Source organism: Eretmochelys imbricata, chromosome 11 (assembly GCF_965152235.1).
Source record: "Eretmochelys imbricata isolate rEreImb1 chromosome 11, rEreImb1.hap1, whole genome shotgun sequence".
Classification (NCBI taxonomy): domain Eukaryota; kingdom Metazoa; phylum Chordata; order Testudines; family Cheloniidae; genus Eretmochelys; species Eretmochelys imbricata.
The window spans coordinates 44,850,454-44,868,739 of record NC_135582.1 but is presented as its reverse complement, the minus strand read 5'-3'; the positions used below and the strand labels follow the sequence as shown (position 1 = coordinate 44,868,739).

The 18,286-nt window shown below is 39.1% G+C and overlaps 1 protein-coding gene across 4 annotated transcripts in view; it reads right to left on the bottom strand.

Annotated features, from left to right (window-relative positions):
* OSBPL6 (oxysterol binding protein like 6) overlaps positions 1–3,211 on the bottom strand; it is a 103,403-nt gene extending 100,192 nt beyond the window's left edge. For all 4 annotated transcript variants that reach the window (XM_077829863.1, XM_077829864.1, XM_077829866.1 and 1 more), the window contains exon 1: positions 3,110–3,211. In XM_077829863.1, coding sequence (XP_077685989.1) covers positions 3,110–3,211 — 102 coding nt within the window. The remainder of the gene's footprint in view (positions 1–3,109) is intronic.
* Positions 3,212–18,286: the final 15,075 nt, after the last annotated feature.

The following is an 18,286-nucleotide window of genomic DNA, read 5'->3' as shown; positions in this document are numbered from 1 at the left end:
TCTGATTTCTTACTTGCTGAGCATTAGATTATGACTAGCCTTTTCGGAGTTAATTGTGGGGTGGTGACAAGAGTCTCTCCCTACTTGTGGGGCCCACAGAAGGGCCTGTCACAATTGCAGTCCTTATGTTCAATACACTGCAGAGACTGCTCTCCTGGTGCACGCTGGGAAGCCCTGGTGCCTCAAAGGAAGCAGAGTTGACAAGGGCTCATGGCTCTGGCCCACCCACAGCCCAGCACTAGCTCTCAGAATAGAGAGCTGCACCAAGGGAAGCACACTGAACCATCCTGAAGAGCTCCCCACAGGCTGCTAGGTAGGACTTCACAACAACCCTACCCTGGTGAGTGGCTAAATGTTACATTTTGACCCTAATTTGTAATGGGTTCCCTGGTCATCACTGTGAATTAGCGATGTTCAGCTACAACTGAACGATGGTAAGTCTCCATGTTGATTAAAATTTGAACCCAGCTTCTCTTTTACTGCTGGCTGCAGTAGACTCTGTTTATCAATTATTTAGTTCTGGAGTCTGCGAAGTGGCGATGTCAGAGCTTTTTTCTGATGACTACTTCACTGAGATGATGTATGTTGCACAAATAAACCACCTACATTAAAATGCCAGCATACTTACACAGCAGGAAATTTTCCAGCTCTCTGCAATGATTTGTCATAGCTGTCTTCACACTCATTCAGTTTCCTGCACCATAATTTACTGGAAAACTGTTCCATAATTGCTAGTTTGACTTTGATAGGGATTGTATGACAAGAGGATTTCAATCATTCACAGACCAGAAATATCAAATGTTATCCTCACAGTGACAATGAAATCCATACTGACACTGCATCCAGTCCTGTCGCACTGCATTTCCACACAGATTACCCCATTGAGGAAACCGCTATTTACCCAACTGCCACCTCCCAAAATGACTTATGAAAAGTCTAAGAATGCAGCAGCACAACATTTTCAAGGCCTCTCATGGCAAGCGTAGCGGTGCGACGACTCACCGGCGCAGCGCCTCCTGCTGGTCGTCTCGGGAATTAGCTCTTCCAGCCTGGAGCGACCTCTGCAGGCCGGTGTCTCGCCTGCCACTGGCCCCCGTGTCCCTCCCGGACCCGGGTGCTCCTTTACCATGGGGTGCTGCCCCCTGGCAGTACACCCACCCTCTGGGTCTCCCTACCCAGGGGAACCCCAACCCTCTATCCCCACCTTGCCTCAGCTGCTACTGCCAGTCTTCATCTAACCCCCACTCACTGGGGCAGACTGCAGTCTGTAAACCACTCATCATCGGCAAGGGCAGTTTGGACCTGCTGCCTTTGCCTAACCCTGGGCTGCACCTCTGCAACCCCAGTACCTTTCCTGGCCTTTAGCAAGGCCTGCAGCCTGGGGGTTCTCCAGGCTGGAGCTCTCCAGCTCCTCTAACCTTTCCCCAGCCCTGCTCCACTCAGGCACCCTCCTCAGCTCTCAGACAGCCACGTCCTTCTCTCTCTACCACTAGAGAAAGACTTTCTGAGCTCCTGGCTCACAGCCCTTTTATAGGGCCAGCTGTGGCCTGACTGGGGCGTGGCCCCAGCTACGGCTGCTTCCCCAGTCAGCCTAGCCTATTGGCTCCCTGGGATAGCCCTTTCCCAGGGCTGTTTTAACCCCTTCCAGGCCGGAGCGGGTGACCACCCCGCTAAACAAGAAATACACTTTTTCTAGTTTTTTTCTTTATTAATTCTCAAGAAAGATAATAAAAACACAAGCAATGCAATAAGCAGGAAATATAAATTAAAACTGCAATCGTAACGGGGACAGTAGGACAAAAATATGGTGATTTATTCTCTCTTCTATATTTTTGTATAATAAGAACAACATTCATGGTGTTTATTGTCTTGTGTACACTAACACCTTCAGTGGCTATCATATGGTCTAGCTCAACATCACTTCAAAATTAATCACTCACAAGCCATTCATGCTCCTATGGATTCCTCTCCTATAACATTATAATGTGTTTGAAATATTATGGCCAATATTTTCAAAAATGAGTGTTTAAAATCAGGATGCTAAGTCCATATTCAGGCACCTAAATATGTGACCTGCTTTTGAAGTGTTCAGTACAGTGAAGCCTCTGCGTGCTCAGCATTTTTAAACTTCATGCTATATATTTATGTGCTGAAATCTGGAATTCGCAACCTAGCCTTAAGCACCCACTTAAAAAAATGTTGGCTTATGTACTTTACCAGTTACCATGATGAAAACAGCACCACCACCAGCAGTACTGCCGAAGTAAGGGCAGCAGTACCGCAACTCGCCCTACAATAATCTTGCAACTCCCTTCAACTCCTTTTTGGGTCACGACCCCTGCAATTACAATTAAATAGATGAAATCATGAAATTTATTATTTTTTAAATCCTATGACCGTGAAATTGACCAAAAGAGACCATGAATTTGGTAGAGCCCTAAAGATGTATGGAGTTGACCCAGGGTGAGGCTTTCCAACTGCACAGATCCTGGGGAGCATATTAGCAATGGAAGCCCAGCATAACTGGGATTGTACAATATAATGTGGAGCGTTCTACCTGAATCCCTACTAAATCAGATCAATTTCAGAAATTTTGTGGTTTCTACAAAATGTTTATGATACAATGCACCTTTTCAAAGAGAAGCTGGCAAGTCAAGCCATACGGAACAGATGACACATGTCTGTAGTTAGATCTGAAGTTAAATATTCACACACAGTAAGCAAAACATTTAAGCATTCATAAGTTAACACCTCTAAGGAAAATGCCTCCCAGAACCAAAGGAGAAAGACTTATGAAGAATTCTTCCTTACCCATGCCCACATAATTCTATCCCTCTTACCTAACACCCTGCATCTATGTCATAGGTCTGGAATTTATTTCCCCCAAATAGCTTCCACATCCATGTCTTTTCCAAGACACAGCAGAAAAGGAATAAGGAACTTACTGAAACATTGACATATCTTACCTGCATTGGAAATGCACAATTCTATTATCAAAAGACTTTAACTGCTGAGCATCAGGCTTTGTTACCATGAGGAAGAATGAATTAATAAAACCACCAAACGTTACAAGTTAGAGAGTTACAGTTGTCTAGGATCTTTTCCTTACCTGCTTACTGTCCCTCTGAGATGACAATGAAGAGGAGGCACTTTTATGTGATGGAGTGGATGTTTTGTGAGCAGGAGATACACCTTTCTCCTCTGAACTCATAGTTGCAGCTAATTTCTAGAGATGATCTTGTGCTCTTAAGACCATACCAATCTTGTCTCAAACTCACATACAAAAAGAGAGGGGAAGGATTTTCCACATTATTTAGTTTCACAGTTTATCTTCTGGAAAGGAGGAGATGAACTCAAAAGGCATCCAAACTTCACCTTAATTAAAACAAAAATGGGAGAGAAAAAGAGAGAGAATGAATCACTTTCACTCTGAAAAAAAGTTTCATTACATATCTGTAAGCAAACAAAAAGATTCACTCGTAGTCATTGTTCTATAATATGGTTTCATCAATACATTTAATGGATTTCACAAATATTTACCTATGGTTGCTTGACATTACCCAATATCTGTACAAATGTTGCTTTTCACTCTGACAAGAAGATTTTAAATATTCCTTTCTTCCAGAAGGAAAGCCCACAGATGCATTACAATGCATTTTACCATGGCTTGAAGCACCTTGGATGCAGAACTAGATCTGTCAATCTCGACCTGTGAAGACCCAGCCAGTTCAAAGTATTTCCAAAGTTGCTTCACAGAACTAATTGCTTCAAACTTTATTTCATAGGTTATTAGCAAGAACAGGATAGTCACACAAACACTCCCTACTGAAGAACAACTTCAAATTTAACTCCAACTACAAGCAAACATATATACATTGTGCCCATAAAGAAAATTGAGGAGAAACCAACAATTTAAGCCTCATTCAGAACTATAAGCCTTGTGCCAGGTGGGTTGAATCTGCAGACTTTCCTACTAGAAGAAAGGAAATGTTCAGGGACAATCAGATAAATGTTCTTATTCTTCTTCGCCAGGAAAGTCAGCAGATCCATTACAATGGGATATATAATGTGTGTCACCCCGGGGGAAAAGAAAAGATGAATGAGGAAACAGATGCATCCTCTCCCCCTACCCCAATATAATTTATTGGGGGAGCATTGTACAGATCCCTCTTTCCAATGGCAGGGACTGATGAGACCTGCACATCTCATTTGTCAAACTTAGAGGAGGTACAGAAACATGACCAGGAGACCATTCCCACATGTCTCTTTATATGTTTCAAATAATCCTTCAAGCCAGGAAGCTGCCATGACTCTGAAAAAATGACCATAAACGTTTGAGGGGGAAAGGTGGTGTCTATTTTTCAAAGCTTCTGAAAAGCACCAATTTAGCCATCTAATAACTGAAGCCTTGGCAGCTTTTTTGTTTGTTTGTTTTATTTTTTATGATAAGTGTTAGATCAGCAAAGCTAGAGTTTTTTTGAATTGTGTGCCACATTCAGTGTTGATTATTAGAGCCCTGCTGACATCAAGAGTATGGCAGAGGTGTGTGTGTTCAGGGGGTTGGTAGGTTGCTTGATTGGCTTTGTTTTGTTTTTTAAAATTATTTATTTATTTAAAGGATGTTTTGCATGTGGGCAAAAAAAGGATAGAAGAAAAACAGAACACATTTCTTGTAACTGGGTTTATTTTCGAAATAAAGCCTGTGTTAACTCTTAACATAACTTTGCCCTCATCAGAGATACAGTTCTGCTGTTTTCCAATAAGACCTCAACTCAAAAAGATTCCTTTGCCAAAGAGATTGCAACCAGAATGACCACCTGTAAAAGACAGAAAATCCAAGGGTGTTTCTCACCACAGCATCAAAAAGGATGCTTAGTAAGGGAGATTAGTACAAGATTTAGATCCTAATATGGAGGAATAGTGCAGAAAAGTTGAGGCATCTTCTAGAAATCTTACGTCTAGACGAGAGTAAAATCCTGCGCCTGCTCTCTCTCCAGTGAGCTGGAAACATCTACCACTTGGATTTTAGAGTCTGAGGTTTTAGCCCCATGTTATTAAGACATTACTGTATGAACTCAATTACAAATGCTTTGCCCTTGCCTCAACAAGCTCTTTCCATGCTAGTGATTTCACACTATAGAGCAGGGCCCTTCAAGGTACCCTGTTTGTGAAATACTTTCTCAAGCTGATATAATTCTAACCCATGGCTTGCCACTAAAAGTCCTATTCATGTTTGTTTAAAGCTAAAGCACACATATGGTGGGTGCCATTAAAAACAGTATTTAATGCTCCAGATACCTGTAGTGACCATAGTACCTTCTTATTTTAAGTATATTGGTAACATAAATACTTGGGAGAGGTAAATACTGAGTTTTAAAACATGAAATATAAGGCCAAATTCACATTGGCCTAAGTAGACACAATTCTTCAGAACGCAACAGATATGCACTTGTCCCTCTTACAATACAGATGAACAGGGGAAAGTAGATACTCTGTACTGACAAACAAATGGAATACCTCTTTTATTAAAAAAAACAAACATATACTGCGTTTGTGTATCAGCCTGTAATACGGTTTCTACAAGAAACAAATAGATCTCTATGATAGTCCTAGGCTTCTTCAGCCCAGACGCTGAAAAACTAACAAACTTGTGCAACGAAAGGGTTCTCCCCCCTTTCACATTAGTGTGGCAAGGACTGCTGGTCCATTTTTACAATGTTTTCATACTGTATAAATATGATATATAAGTATGTGCTGCAGAGATTTATATCACTATTGGTATTTCAAGATCTATACAATTTAATACAAATCAAAAATCAATGTTAATGTTTAAAACTGCTGCACTTTAGAAAGATCTAACATAGCAGAAAGCAAAGATGATAATCCCAGTTCACAGAACTGTACAATCAGTTCAGTCATGTAATAGCTAAAAACAAGTTTTTAGCCATTTATGCTGAACGATAAAGGTCTTTTAAATATATTTTTTAGCATTGTAGCTTTTGGGTAAATGAAAATCAAATGGGTTTTAACATGTCTGATTTCCACTGAGTTCACTTATGCAGAAAAAATTATATTTAGCATTGGCAGAGGAAGACAGTAATCTGACACTTAAGAGTGTCAATCCTTTTTAAAGGTGTTCAGGAAGAGTATGCACTGTTGTTAGAGCCAACGGTGCTAGTAAGTAGCATGCAAGAACAACAGCTTTACCAATGGTCTCTTGTCCTGAGCTATTGTGAAGTGCCTTCTAGTCAAGTCTAAAGCTTTACATAAATAAATAAATCTTGACACTTGAGCTAGACTCAGTGGTGCTTTTTTGATGTGCACAAATTCCCTCAAGAGACAGAGCTGAGACAACCAAACTCAAACTTGTTAAATAACTGACTGCAAACTCAATCCAGGCAGTTTTATTGCTTACATATTGCTTACCTAGTTGTATATATTTTCACAAAATTGCACCCCTGAATATGAATGTAAAGATTGGTTCACACACAATATAGCTTATAAACAGACCTTTACAATATAACAACGTTTATAACATACATGCGCATCAGCATCTGTTCAATGGTGACACTTCAGTAAATATTACAAGTGTTAACAAAATTAAATATTTCTAGCACCAATATTACTAACATTTTAACAAAGAATTAATGAATCAATTAGAGAAACATGACTGAAAAATAGGCAGATATAAGCACAATAGGAGAAATTACGAACACAAGCTATGATCCATAGGCGCTGACTTTTATTTTTCCCCGGGGTACTCCACTCCCACTCTTCCCGAGGCCCCGCCCCCAATCTACCCCTTCCCCAAGGCCCTGCCCTCACTCCACCTCTTTTCGCCCCCACGCTGCCCCCCAAAGACCCTGCCTGTCCACCACTCGCTGCATTCCATCCTCTCCTAAGCACCTTCCCCAGCCGCCAAACAAACAGCACCACTGAATAGCTGATCAGCGGTGCCACTGAACACCTGTGGCTGGTGGGTGCTAAACACCCACTAATTTTTTCCTTAGGTGCTTGAGCCCTGAGTACCCCCGGAGTCAGTGCCTACACTGTGATCAACAGCTGTATTTTAGAAAGTAATGAAAAATCTCAGAAATGGTATACCAGCTTTGATCTTTCCTGTGTTGCAATAAATTCAGATCCATTCCTCTTCAATAATTAGGGCTTATTTCCCAAATTCTGCCTGATCATTTAAGCGTCGTCGTATCCCCCTTAGAGCACATTAGAAGAGTTAAAATAAAAAACAATTCTCCAAATGTAATGAGATCTTAGTCTCTCCAGAGCTAAAATTGAAGCTGGAGTTCTATTAATAAATTAACCTAATTTTTGATCTTCCCATTAAATTCACCAAAATTAAACCAATCCTCTTGCAATGTCACAGATGGGCCTGCTCCCTTTCCATCAGTCACTCTGCGTTTTGCCATTGACTTTGGTGGGAGCAGAATCAAGCCATATGCCTGGGTAGAATATTTTTAGCCAACACGAGGCAAAAGAAAAATCAGACAACACATTCAGGAAACATGAAAGTTCAAAAAGTGAAGTTCACTTTATGAACATTTTTCCCAGCTTTATTTGACTAGTAATAACTGCAAGATGGTTTTAATCTTTTTTCTTGGCAACAACTAGCGTGCATGACTAGCTATGGGGAGGCTTCTTGGCAGAATTATTTAGGTCCAATTCTGCCCTATACATAGGACTAGCAATCAGCTCCTCTGATTCCTAGTCCTGTGCCTAATCCAAAAAACCATACAGCCCTCAACCCAAGCACATCACTTAAGTCAAATTTTTCAAATGTGGGTACATAAACTTAGACATCCAAGTCCATACAAAGACACCTTAATAAATGGTCTGGTTGTTGGTTGCCAGGGATACTCAGCACCAACAGCTCCTTTTGGTGCATATAAATTTCCTCTTCTGTTGTATGTAAATATATTGTAGTGTACTACACATTTTTCAGTGGAGAGAAGCATTTCCTCATATACCCTCTCCTTATTTTGTTTTATTGTTTAATCTTGCCCATTGAGTTCACGCAAGTAAATTTTACTTATAGGTACAGACATGCAAATACAATACTTACTGTATACACATTATAATGGGAAGTAAGTTATAATTTTTTTTATGGATTGGGCTAGTGTCCATTCTTAAATATTTATTGAGGACTTCCTAATCTCTTCTGCAGATATAAACAAAAAAATATTTCATGATCAAGACAAGACCATTAGACCTTAAAGTTCATTCTTCTTCCATTCACTTTCCTTATAGCTGTCATCTACATTTTAACTGTGCCCAATTTGCCTGTCTCACTGATTTTATGCAGTAAATCTCACCCATTTACAATTCTTTCTGGGGTAAAAACCTCTTCATGTTTAGTTTCAATTTGGTATTCCTTGCCATTGCTATTTAATTTAAATTATATTTTATATAAAGAGATACGCTATGAGATACGCTATGTTCAACTGAATTCAGTAACTTCAAGTTGGCCTTCTTCTCTAATATTTGGAATTTTCCCATGTGTATTTACATCCCCTTCCTAATTTAGCTTTAATATTGAGAATATATCAGATTTAGCCACTAGTTACAGCAGAGGGAGAAACTCCCAGTCCAGGCGAGTGGGAGCTGTGTGGAAGTGCTGTTTACCCTAGATTTAGCTACAATCTGCTCACTCAGCTATAGTTTTCCACTTTTTAGTGTATACTTTTCTCGGTGCTTAAGATCAAATATTAACTGGGATTTAGACACTGATGAAAACTAAATCACTTTCTACTTCCATCATTCCATTTCTCAAAGGATTTCAGTTGTGTTTTGGGAAATGAAGGAAATATAATCACAAACACTCCTTCCTCGATTTCTCATGTGAGAATTCTAAAGTCTCTGCCCTATGGTTCTGCAGTACCAATTCCTCTTTGTTAACCTATTAGTCCTCCCTTCTGCTGTCTACTAACTGAAAGAACATGAATTAAAGCAGATGAGTCATAGTGACTGGTCAATCTCAGGCTGAGCTATGAGGCAGTTGGCTTATCTTCTGTGTCAATATTGCATTAAACAGTCTGAAAGATCTGTAAGCACTCAGAGCTACTTACTGATTTATCTCCAACTGTGATCTGGATTGGAAGAATGCACACAAATCAACATTCTTGAAATAATTTCTTAGGAAACTTGTACACAGAACAATTATGAAGAAGTATAAAAAAAAGATATTGATTTGCCATAAATAAATTCTCTATCCCTTGAACTGACCGGCCAGGGATTATTTCAATTTATTTTGATCAATTTTTATTTTAAAAAATACATGAAATTCATATGCAACTATAGATACACTCTAAAACTTGATGTGAGGTATTTGTATGTTAAAAGCTACAAGGTTCAAGGAAACAAGTGAAAGGAAACAAACGATTGCTCTGAAGAGATTTAACAAAACAGAGATTCAGGAGAGGTCAACTATTTTTATAGGAAAAAAAGGGCTTGAAGGGTGTATTGGGATAATGTTTAGATTAACAGGAGGATGTTTATACTAATGGCAGCAGATAAATGAGGGAGCCAATATTAGACAATACACAAAGGAGCACAATTTGGAAAAGGTTGGACATATAAACTGGAAAAAACAAATGAAGGACAAGATAGATATGAGGGACAAGAGGAGGAGCAGTGTGGGGAAGCAAGGAAAGATTTTAGGAAGAGGCCACATGCTCATCCCAGATAGAAATGAAAGAAAGGAGAAGCCTGTATCACCTCAAGGGAAAGTAGAGAACCCCTATGCTGACTTTCCCACTGATTAGAAAGAGGGAAAGATGCCACCTGAAGATACCTCCAGGGCAGGGGAACAGACCAGCTCTCCTCTCTCTCAGCCTACTGGACGGGTCTCCCACCTTAAAGCTACCATCGTAAGTAGAAACAGCCATGGGAAATGAGGATTCCAAGAGAAGAATCTAATGATCAAACACCTCAAGAGATGGGATGGACTCCACAGAGTCAGAGAAACAGTCAAAATGCAACCATTTGATGCTCTGAACTAGGATATTCTTTTAAAAGAACGTGTTATTCTCTAGGATCCAAACAAGAACATTTGGCAGTCCCCAGGCCTCTGCTTATTTGGCACATTGCCCCTGAATTAATTTTTGTTAACTATTGGAAGCTATGCACCTCTCAGCAATTTCTCTGCTATAAATAGAAATGGGGTGGGGGGTCCTGAAGACAGAGTCTCACACTCTAGACTGGGCAGCTATGAGCAACCTCACTGACATTGCTAAGGAAAAGCCATCTCCACCCTCAGAAATGGAGAGTATTCCAAGGGCATGGAGCCTGGCCATGCTGCTGAAGCCCTGGCTAACATGTGCTCCCCCAGAAGCAGCAGAAATCAAGATTTCTCATGTGCCAAAACAATTATTAGTAATAGTGATGAGAAGGTACCAATACATGTCTGACCTGCCCAGAGCCCAGTGTTATACGAGGTACAGGGTTACCATCTGCAACAGAAAAAGGGCTGGGTTTGAAAGTTCTATTTGGATAGCTCCAAATAAAATCCAATCTCAAATGATATGTTCCTCTGATAAAATTTGTGCTCCTCCGCACTGGCTATTTATGCAGAGGAGCACAAAGAATCTATATGCAGTTCAGGAATAATTTGGGTATACAATTTACAGTGTGGGATTAGGTCTCTAGACAAAAATGAACTAAAAAAATGGGGGGTCTGTCTCTAAAACTGGAATTATTTCAACCTCAGCATTTCTACAGATTGGTCTACCAATAGGGGCAGTTTTGTGTTTGGAGAGGGACAATGGATAGGAACGTTTGTATGTTTTGTGGATGTACAAAACAAAAGCCAAATCTGTACACCACAATTCAGGGGGGCCAATCCTTTTTCTGTAAACCATACTGCATATTTTATTGAAAGTTTCTCCCCACACTGGTGATCTTTTTCAATGCAGTAAAATCATAATCCTGCTTTTGTTGCAGCTCATAACAATGGATTATAGATGTTTCAAATACAAAAATAAAATAAGAAACATCTTTATAATGTGGCAAAATACCAGTGATTTAATAACCTGCTTACAGGAAATGAGCAGTTTGTCTTTGTTATAAAACAGGGAATCAATCACTTCATACCCACTAACTCAGGATCAGCATCATCAGCATTTAAGGTTCACCTCTGGATAATGATCTCTGGAATATACCCTGTTTCTACAACAACATCAGAACCCAAGGTGTTGCCTTAGCTGTCTAAGGCCTAGTCTACACTGGGAGGGTGGGGGGATCAATCTAAGATACGCAACTTCAGCTACGAGAATAGCGTAGCTGAAGTCGATGTATCTTAGATCGACTTAGAATCATTTACTTCGCGTCCTCACGGCACGGGATCGATGGCCGCTGCTCCCCCGTGACTCCGCTTCTGCCTGTCACCCTGGTGGAGTTCCAGAGTCGACAGCAGAGTGATCGGGGATCGATTTATCGTGTCTACACTAGAGGTGATAAATCTATCCCCGATCCGGCGGGTAGTGTAGACGTGGCCTACGAACCCCTACAGAACTTAAAGAAGCTTTTAAATTATGCAAACCAGAAAAGAAGAAAAAGCAATATGTTAACATATTTTAAAGATGTAAATTAACACTGGTATTGGTCATTCATCTGAATCTGAAAGAAGAAACAGGTAGAATAACAACTATTGATGGAGTTCTGCATTACTATTGATCTTTTGATTGTAAATGTTTTTTTTAAAAGATCTCTGAAGTGCAAATGAGTTCCTCCTAAAATAACAGAGGTCAATACTGGCTGATCTCTGAAGAAGAGAAGCCCGTGGATTAGCTTTCAGCACTAATGGACAAATAGGTGATCAGTGTGCAACATAACAACAAATCCCATATCCTGACCCCATTCTTGTTTGAATTTAAAATTAGATAAATTTCTTCTCCAGCTTTCATTAAACACTAAACATGGGATACATATTGCTAGTAGTACTTACTTTACAGAACTATTTGAAAAGAAATAAAGGGTATGCTCTCCCTTAAGTACATTCTATGCTTTCTTGCTCAATATGTATTTAAGGGGCCCATGTTTTTACATTCAGAAACTGCATTTAATTATTTTCATAAATAACAGAAACGGAGAAAACAACTCCTCTGTTTTTTTTTTCAGGTCTAGCTACCGAGTATCTTGTACCTGAAACAAACACAACGTATACTTTAAATAAGTGAGCAGAGATATACTCAGGTGGTCTGACATTCCCATGCACCTAATTAAAATAGCTGAAATCTGCAACTAGCAGTTTCATTTTATATTTGAGGACACTGGAACATATTAAATGGACACTCCTATTAGCTTAATTGTCTCTCAGTCATTGCACTGTCTTTATTGGTTTGTTTAAAGTACTAGAAGCTGATTTTTTTCTCTGGATGGATTTCCTTAATATATCATTGTCCAATTTTGGACTATTTAACCTCATACCCCTGAGGCTAGATGCTAAAGCACAGCCACTCCTCCTCACCTACCCTTTTTTGAGCCATTCTGAACCCAGCATCTGCTTGATCCTGCAGCCCCATCCAGACAGGTCTTAGTTATACATGCAAAGTCATGGCTCTGACACCTATTCAAATTATGGGCCATGGTACCCTTATTAATGACTGGTCTTTCATTAACTTGCAGAAAGTGAAGATCTGAGTCACCAAATAGTTGGTATACCCAAGAGTATTTGCTTGCCAAAGCCAACAAAACAGAGTACTTGGCTTACACCTCTGACTGATCTTTCATCCTTCTACCATCTCCTTCCTTGTTTCATCATCACATTGATTGAAGATGTGGTCAAAGAAGGCCAATGCGGGGGACTAAATACCTTGATACTCTTCTTTTAGGAATTTGGTTTACTCTAAAATGTACTATTTAAATTCTGTGGAGCAAATCATGCAGTCCTTATTCAGGTGAAATGCACAGGGAACTAAGTCATGTGTAAGGAATATGGGATTTGGCTTTGTAGGGCTTAAAAGTTCCACTCATCTGCCCACCACAGCAAATTGTATACTTCCCATTGTGTGTGTGTGTATGGATGGAGAGGGAGGGAGGGATGCAAAGGGGACAATTACCATTAACTTCCGATGATTCTAAGTCTTCATTTGAAAAAAAAAAGTCTCACATATGGTTGCAAAAAAGTCAAATGTTGAACTAAATGTAAACCAGTGCAGTACTGTCTTCCTGAGTCTGCAGATAGACAACTCCAGAGTCTCTGCTATTCACAATTTAGCAAAGCTGCAGTACAGTGAAAACAAACAAAACTCAGTTTTCACTACTTTTATTTTATTCAGAATCTTTTGAGCTAAGAGAACAAGAATTACACGATTTCCACTCTACAGTTGCTCTTTGAGAAAGCTATGACTATTAACAGAGGCAGACACCTCAGCTAAACATACTTCACGGTATGCAGAACCCAACCCCAAACATACAAAGCTGCCCACAACAGAGCGTTTTTCCCTAGAATGGGCCAACCCCCAATGCCAGGAGATTATTGTTACCGAAGTGTCACATCTAGAAGAGTTCCTGCCTCTGATGAAATGAGAAGTAGACATCCCACATTACCTATACATCCACTGAGCCGTATATTTAATGTACTCTTACATCTTGTTACAAGCAATGCATTAACATTATAAAACTACAGTTGGAACTGTGAAAAAAAAACCCCAGGACCTTCCACATAACTTTTATTACTACAGGAGATAGCCAACATTTTTACTCAAGGTTTAAATGATACAGTCCTTCCATTACAAAAATGTAATTTAATAGCAGGCTCTGTATCATCAACAATGAAGGTCCTGGAGAAGTACTAATTATTTGTAGCATATTTACAATATGGAAGAACCTCAATTATCCTCTCTTTAATAATCCATAAATTCAATAATTTGCATCAAAAAACCCTCATTTTCCCATACCACATAGTAAAGATTTTACAGTACAGTGCTATTATATTGTTATATATGCTGTATTATATGGCAAAGATTTATTGTAGGGATCAAAATTTACCCTGGTCTGAGGTCCAGGTCTTGCTATTTTAAGTCCTGGACTGGTGACAAAATGGTTCAAGGGACCAGCAACCCATTTAACATCATATCCCTTATGAACTCTGCAGACAAGAAATGATTGGTCATTGGAAAGCTTGGAAATCATTTTTAGCACTGAGGGCTTGTGAGATGCAAGATATTAACAATCTCATCTGATTACCATCATCTCTTTCTCTACTTTAAAAACTGGATTTCCAAGATTTGAACAGTATAAAACATTCATCTCTAACTACAGGTGTTTATAATTATGCTGGAATTGAGGAGTTTATGCTGTGGGGAAGGAAGAGAATAGCTGTAATACACTGACTTTTAAGTGAGCGAACACACTTTCACAAGACTTAATTTTAAGTTACTGTGTGCACTACGTAGCTATTTTCATAAAACATTGCCAATCCCACATTCAGGAAGTGCTACAACCATCCAGTCAGGTGGAGAAAAATTGGTCATAGAGAAAAATGGATGAAATTGCTTATTTTGTCCACTTACTTGGGCCACTGTAGTTCTTGTTGAACATGGAAAAAGGAACTGCTTATAATGTCAGCAATAGATGAGAGGTCACTTAAACAGCCTCTCAGTTTTTGCTGGGAAAGGGAACTTTCAGCAAAGTTACAAATATTAACATTAGGTTTTGTGAAACTACTGAAGTTTTGCATGGTTGATATTTAATAACACAGCAAAATAACTTTAAAAACTGCTAAATTAGGTAGCAGTCATGCTTTCAGGTCCTGTATTTCACAATCTGACAGAGCTAGGAAATGCTTTCAGAATCAGCAAACTTGTCTTATTATTGGTCTTAAATCAGTAAGAAAAATATTTTTGATCCTTGCCTGATGTACCAAGTACATTTTCTGGTAATTCTATTAAAGATTATCAAAATAATTACAGTTAGTTTATGTTTCTCTAAATAAATTGACAAAGTATTGTTTGTTAATGCAGTTGATTTTTTTAAGTATGCTTGTTTCCTCACTCTCGAACACACAAAATTCAATTCTCCTCAAAGGATATCAGTGGGAAGTAATGAGACGTACTCTGCTTAGACTATCAGCTTCAACCAGGTTTCATTAAGTTGGTACTCACTCACAGTTCCTATATACTCCCAAAACACTTTACACTCAGTATGATTTCTATAACAGTGAGTACCACTCCGTTTTTCAGTCCTGGTTCAGATGTATTCCAAAACTGTATAAAGGAAATTAATTCTGCTTTAAAATACATAGCTAAGACTGACGTCATCAATCATGATCTCAAATGGATGGAGCAGGTCAAACAACAGACAATCAGATTCTGACGAGAGGTCAGTACAACAACATCTGTCTTTCCTATTTTCTGCTTGCCTACATGATTAAGGATAATTTTCTCCCCTTCCAGAATCCCTGAAGCATATATGGTAATTAGTGGAGTTCCAGTGTATTCAAACCTCCAGCTTAACTGATCATTTGGAAATGAGCCTTCAGCTCATTTTCATTCTCTGAGGATGGACTCGATAGCTGAAGGGACCCTAGGATTTATTTGTTGTTTCTCCTCGCTCAGGCTGCTGCAATTACAAGATATTACTGAGTCACAGGTTTCAGCTGTGTGGATATATGTGCCATATTGTAGAAGCATCTCACGTACATACTCTGAATAGAGGTAGCGTAGCATGCGATGAGCACAGAGAGGTAACCACACGGTGAGAGCATGTTTTTAAAGCTTTTAACTACAGCCCATCAGTTCTCCATTAAATTATAATAGGAAAAATTTCCACTGCTTCCAGTTAAGTGTACGATCTAGACATGGTTGAAAAATGTATTGACATTTTTTGTGACAAAAACCGGCTTTTTGACAAAATGGAAATTTTCTCATTAAAATGTCTGGTTCCATTATAATTTCTCAAGTTTTAATCAAAAAATGAAGTGTTTTGGTTTACAATAACCAAAAACAAACAAACCAGTATCAGTCACACAAGCTAACAGGTTGCACAGCGTCACTTCCAGCAGAGGTGGGAACAGAACACATATCTCTAACATGAGAAACTTCAGTCTTATTGTCAAGGTTCCTTCCCCACTCTGAACTCTAGGGTACAGATGTGGGGACCTGCATGAAAGACCCCCTAAGCTTATTCTTACCAGATTAGGTTAAAAACTTCCCAAGGTACAAACTTTGCCTTGTCCTTGAACCGTATGCTGCCACCACCAAGCGTTCTAAACAAAGAACAGGGAAAGAGCCCACTTGGAGACGTCTTCCCCCAAAATATCCCCCCAAGCCCTACACCCCCTTTCCTGGGGAAGGCTTGATAAGAATCCTCACCAATTTGTACAGGTGAACACAGACGCAAATCCTTGGATCTTAAGAACAATGAAATATCAATCAGGTTCTTAAAAGAAGAATTTTAATTAAAGAAAAGGTAAAAGAATCACCTCTGTAAAATCAGGATGGTAAATACCTTACAGGATAATCAGATTCAAAACATAGAGAATCCCTCTAGGCAAAACCTTAAGTTACAAAAAGACACACAAACAGGAATATACATTCCATCCAGCACAACTTATTTTACCAGCCATTAAACAAAAGGAAATCTAACGTATGTTCTAGCTAGATTACTTACTAACTTAACAGGAGTTGTAAGGCTGCATTCCTGATCTGTTCCCAGGAAAAACATCACACAGACAGACGAACCCTTTGTTCCCCCACTCCAGATTTGAAAGTATCTTGTCCCCTCATTGGTCATTTTGGGTCAGGTGCCAGAGAGGTTATCCTAGCTTCTTAACCCTTTACAGGTGAAAGGGTTTTGCCTCTGGCCAGGAGGGATTTTATAGCACTGTACACAGAAAGGTGGTTACCCTTCCCTTTATTTTTATGACACTTATCCACTCAGGCTCCTAGCAAGAATCTGCCACAGTTATGCTCTTCCCTATACTGGCTCTAAGCAATGCTCTAGCCACTAGGACACACTTCCCTTTCCAATGCCAAGGATAGAGCCCAGGAGTCCCATTTTCCATATTTCTACTCCTGCCTAGCAAATATTTCTGTAACTCACTGGAAAAGTTATGTTACATTCCCTGCCGGTGGCTGGCCCACATGAATGATAATGTTATAGTGTTAGAGTTCTAAGTTAAGAATACGAAGGTCCAGGATTTTAAATCCTGCTGCCAAACCCTATTGGGGAAGTGTGGGGGTTCCTTATTGTGGTATACCATAACTCTGCATTTTCCAGGGTTATTTTTAATAGTTTAATTCACAGTTATTGTCAACCACAAAATATCATGAGATTGGCTTAAACTAATGAGATTTTTAAAATAATAATACATTTTGGGTTCTTCTTTTCATGTGTCTTCTGGTTACTTAAGCCTCTAGGGTGAACTCCAGTCACATGTCCCATCTTTTCTCTGCCGTCAAAATGGCTCTTTTAAAAACAGATTCTCACATAATCGCATTATTTCAGGAGCTGAAGCTTTAATAAACGCCACAAATATGAGAACTGGCAAGAGTGAATTCAAAGTGAGAAAACATCCTTTAAAACAGGTTTTATAGTAATTATGACATAATATGTAACAAAACAAAGGAGTACCAAGCTCTGGTCATGTGTTATACATTTTGATTGCAACAAATTACTAATATTTTGCCTTCTAATAGTATTTGCCCAGCTATAGGCACAACTTAATAATTTAAAATTGGTGTAGTTGGTTACAAGAGCACAAAGGACTTAACTTAATCATTAGGGGTTATATCTTAAATTTGTACCTTTCAGGGACAGTAATGGAGACCAGATATCTCAATAACAGCTGAAAATTACTGCTTATGGAAAGAAAGCATTCAAAACATGCTATGCACTTTACCAAAGCATTAGAACACACAGCACTGCCCCAAATAGTTTACAATATGAAATAAAATCAAAATGATTTCTAAAGGATTCTCAAATATGTCTATTAGGAATTAAGACGGATACAGAACTGGGTAAATTCCTTAAATTAAGAATGGTTTCCTGATGGAACAAATCAAGAACAAAAACTGGACTTGTTTTCTGGACAAATGGCTACCTCTACTGACATTCTTCAAAAAGGAAAATGTGAACTATTTCTTACCACGTTGTTTGTCAGAGTACATAACACTAAATCTATCATAAATTGTGAAATTGGCATTGGTTTTCCCTGTATCTTCATATATTATGAATGTTTATTTGCATAGACAATAGAACAACGTAAAAAAATAAAACCCAAAACCAAATTTCCCATTGGACCCAGCTGGTTATCTACTAGACCTATTCATAA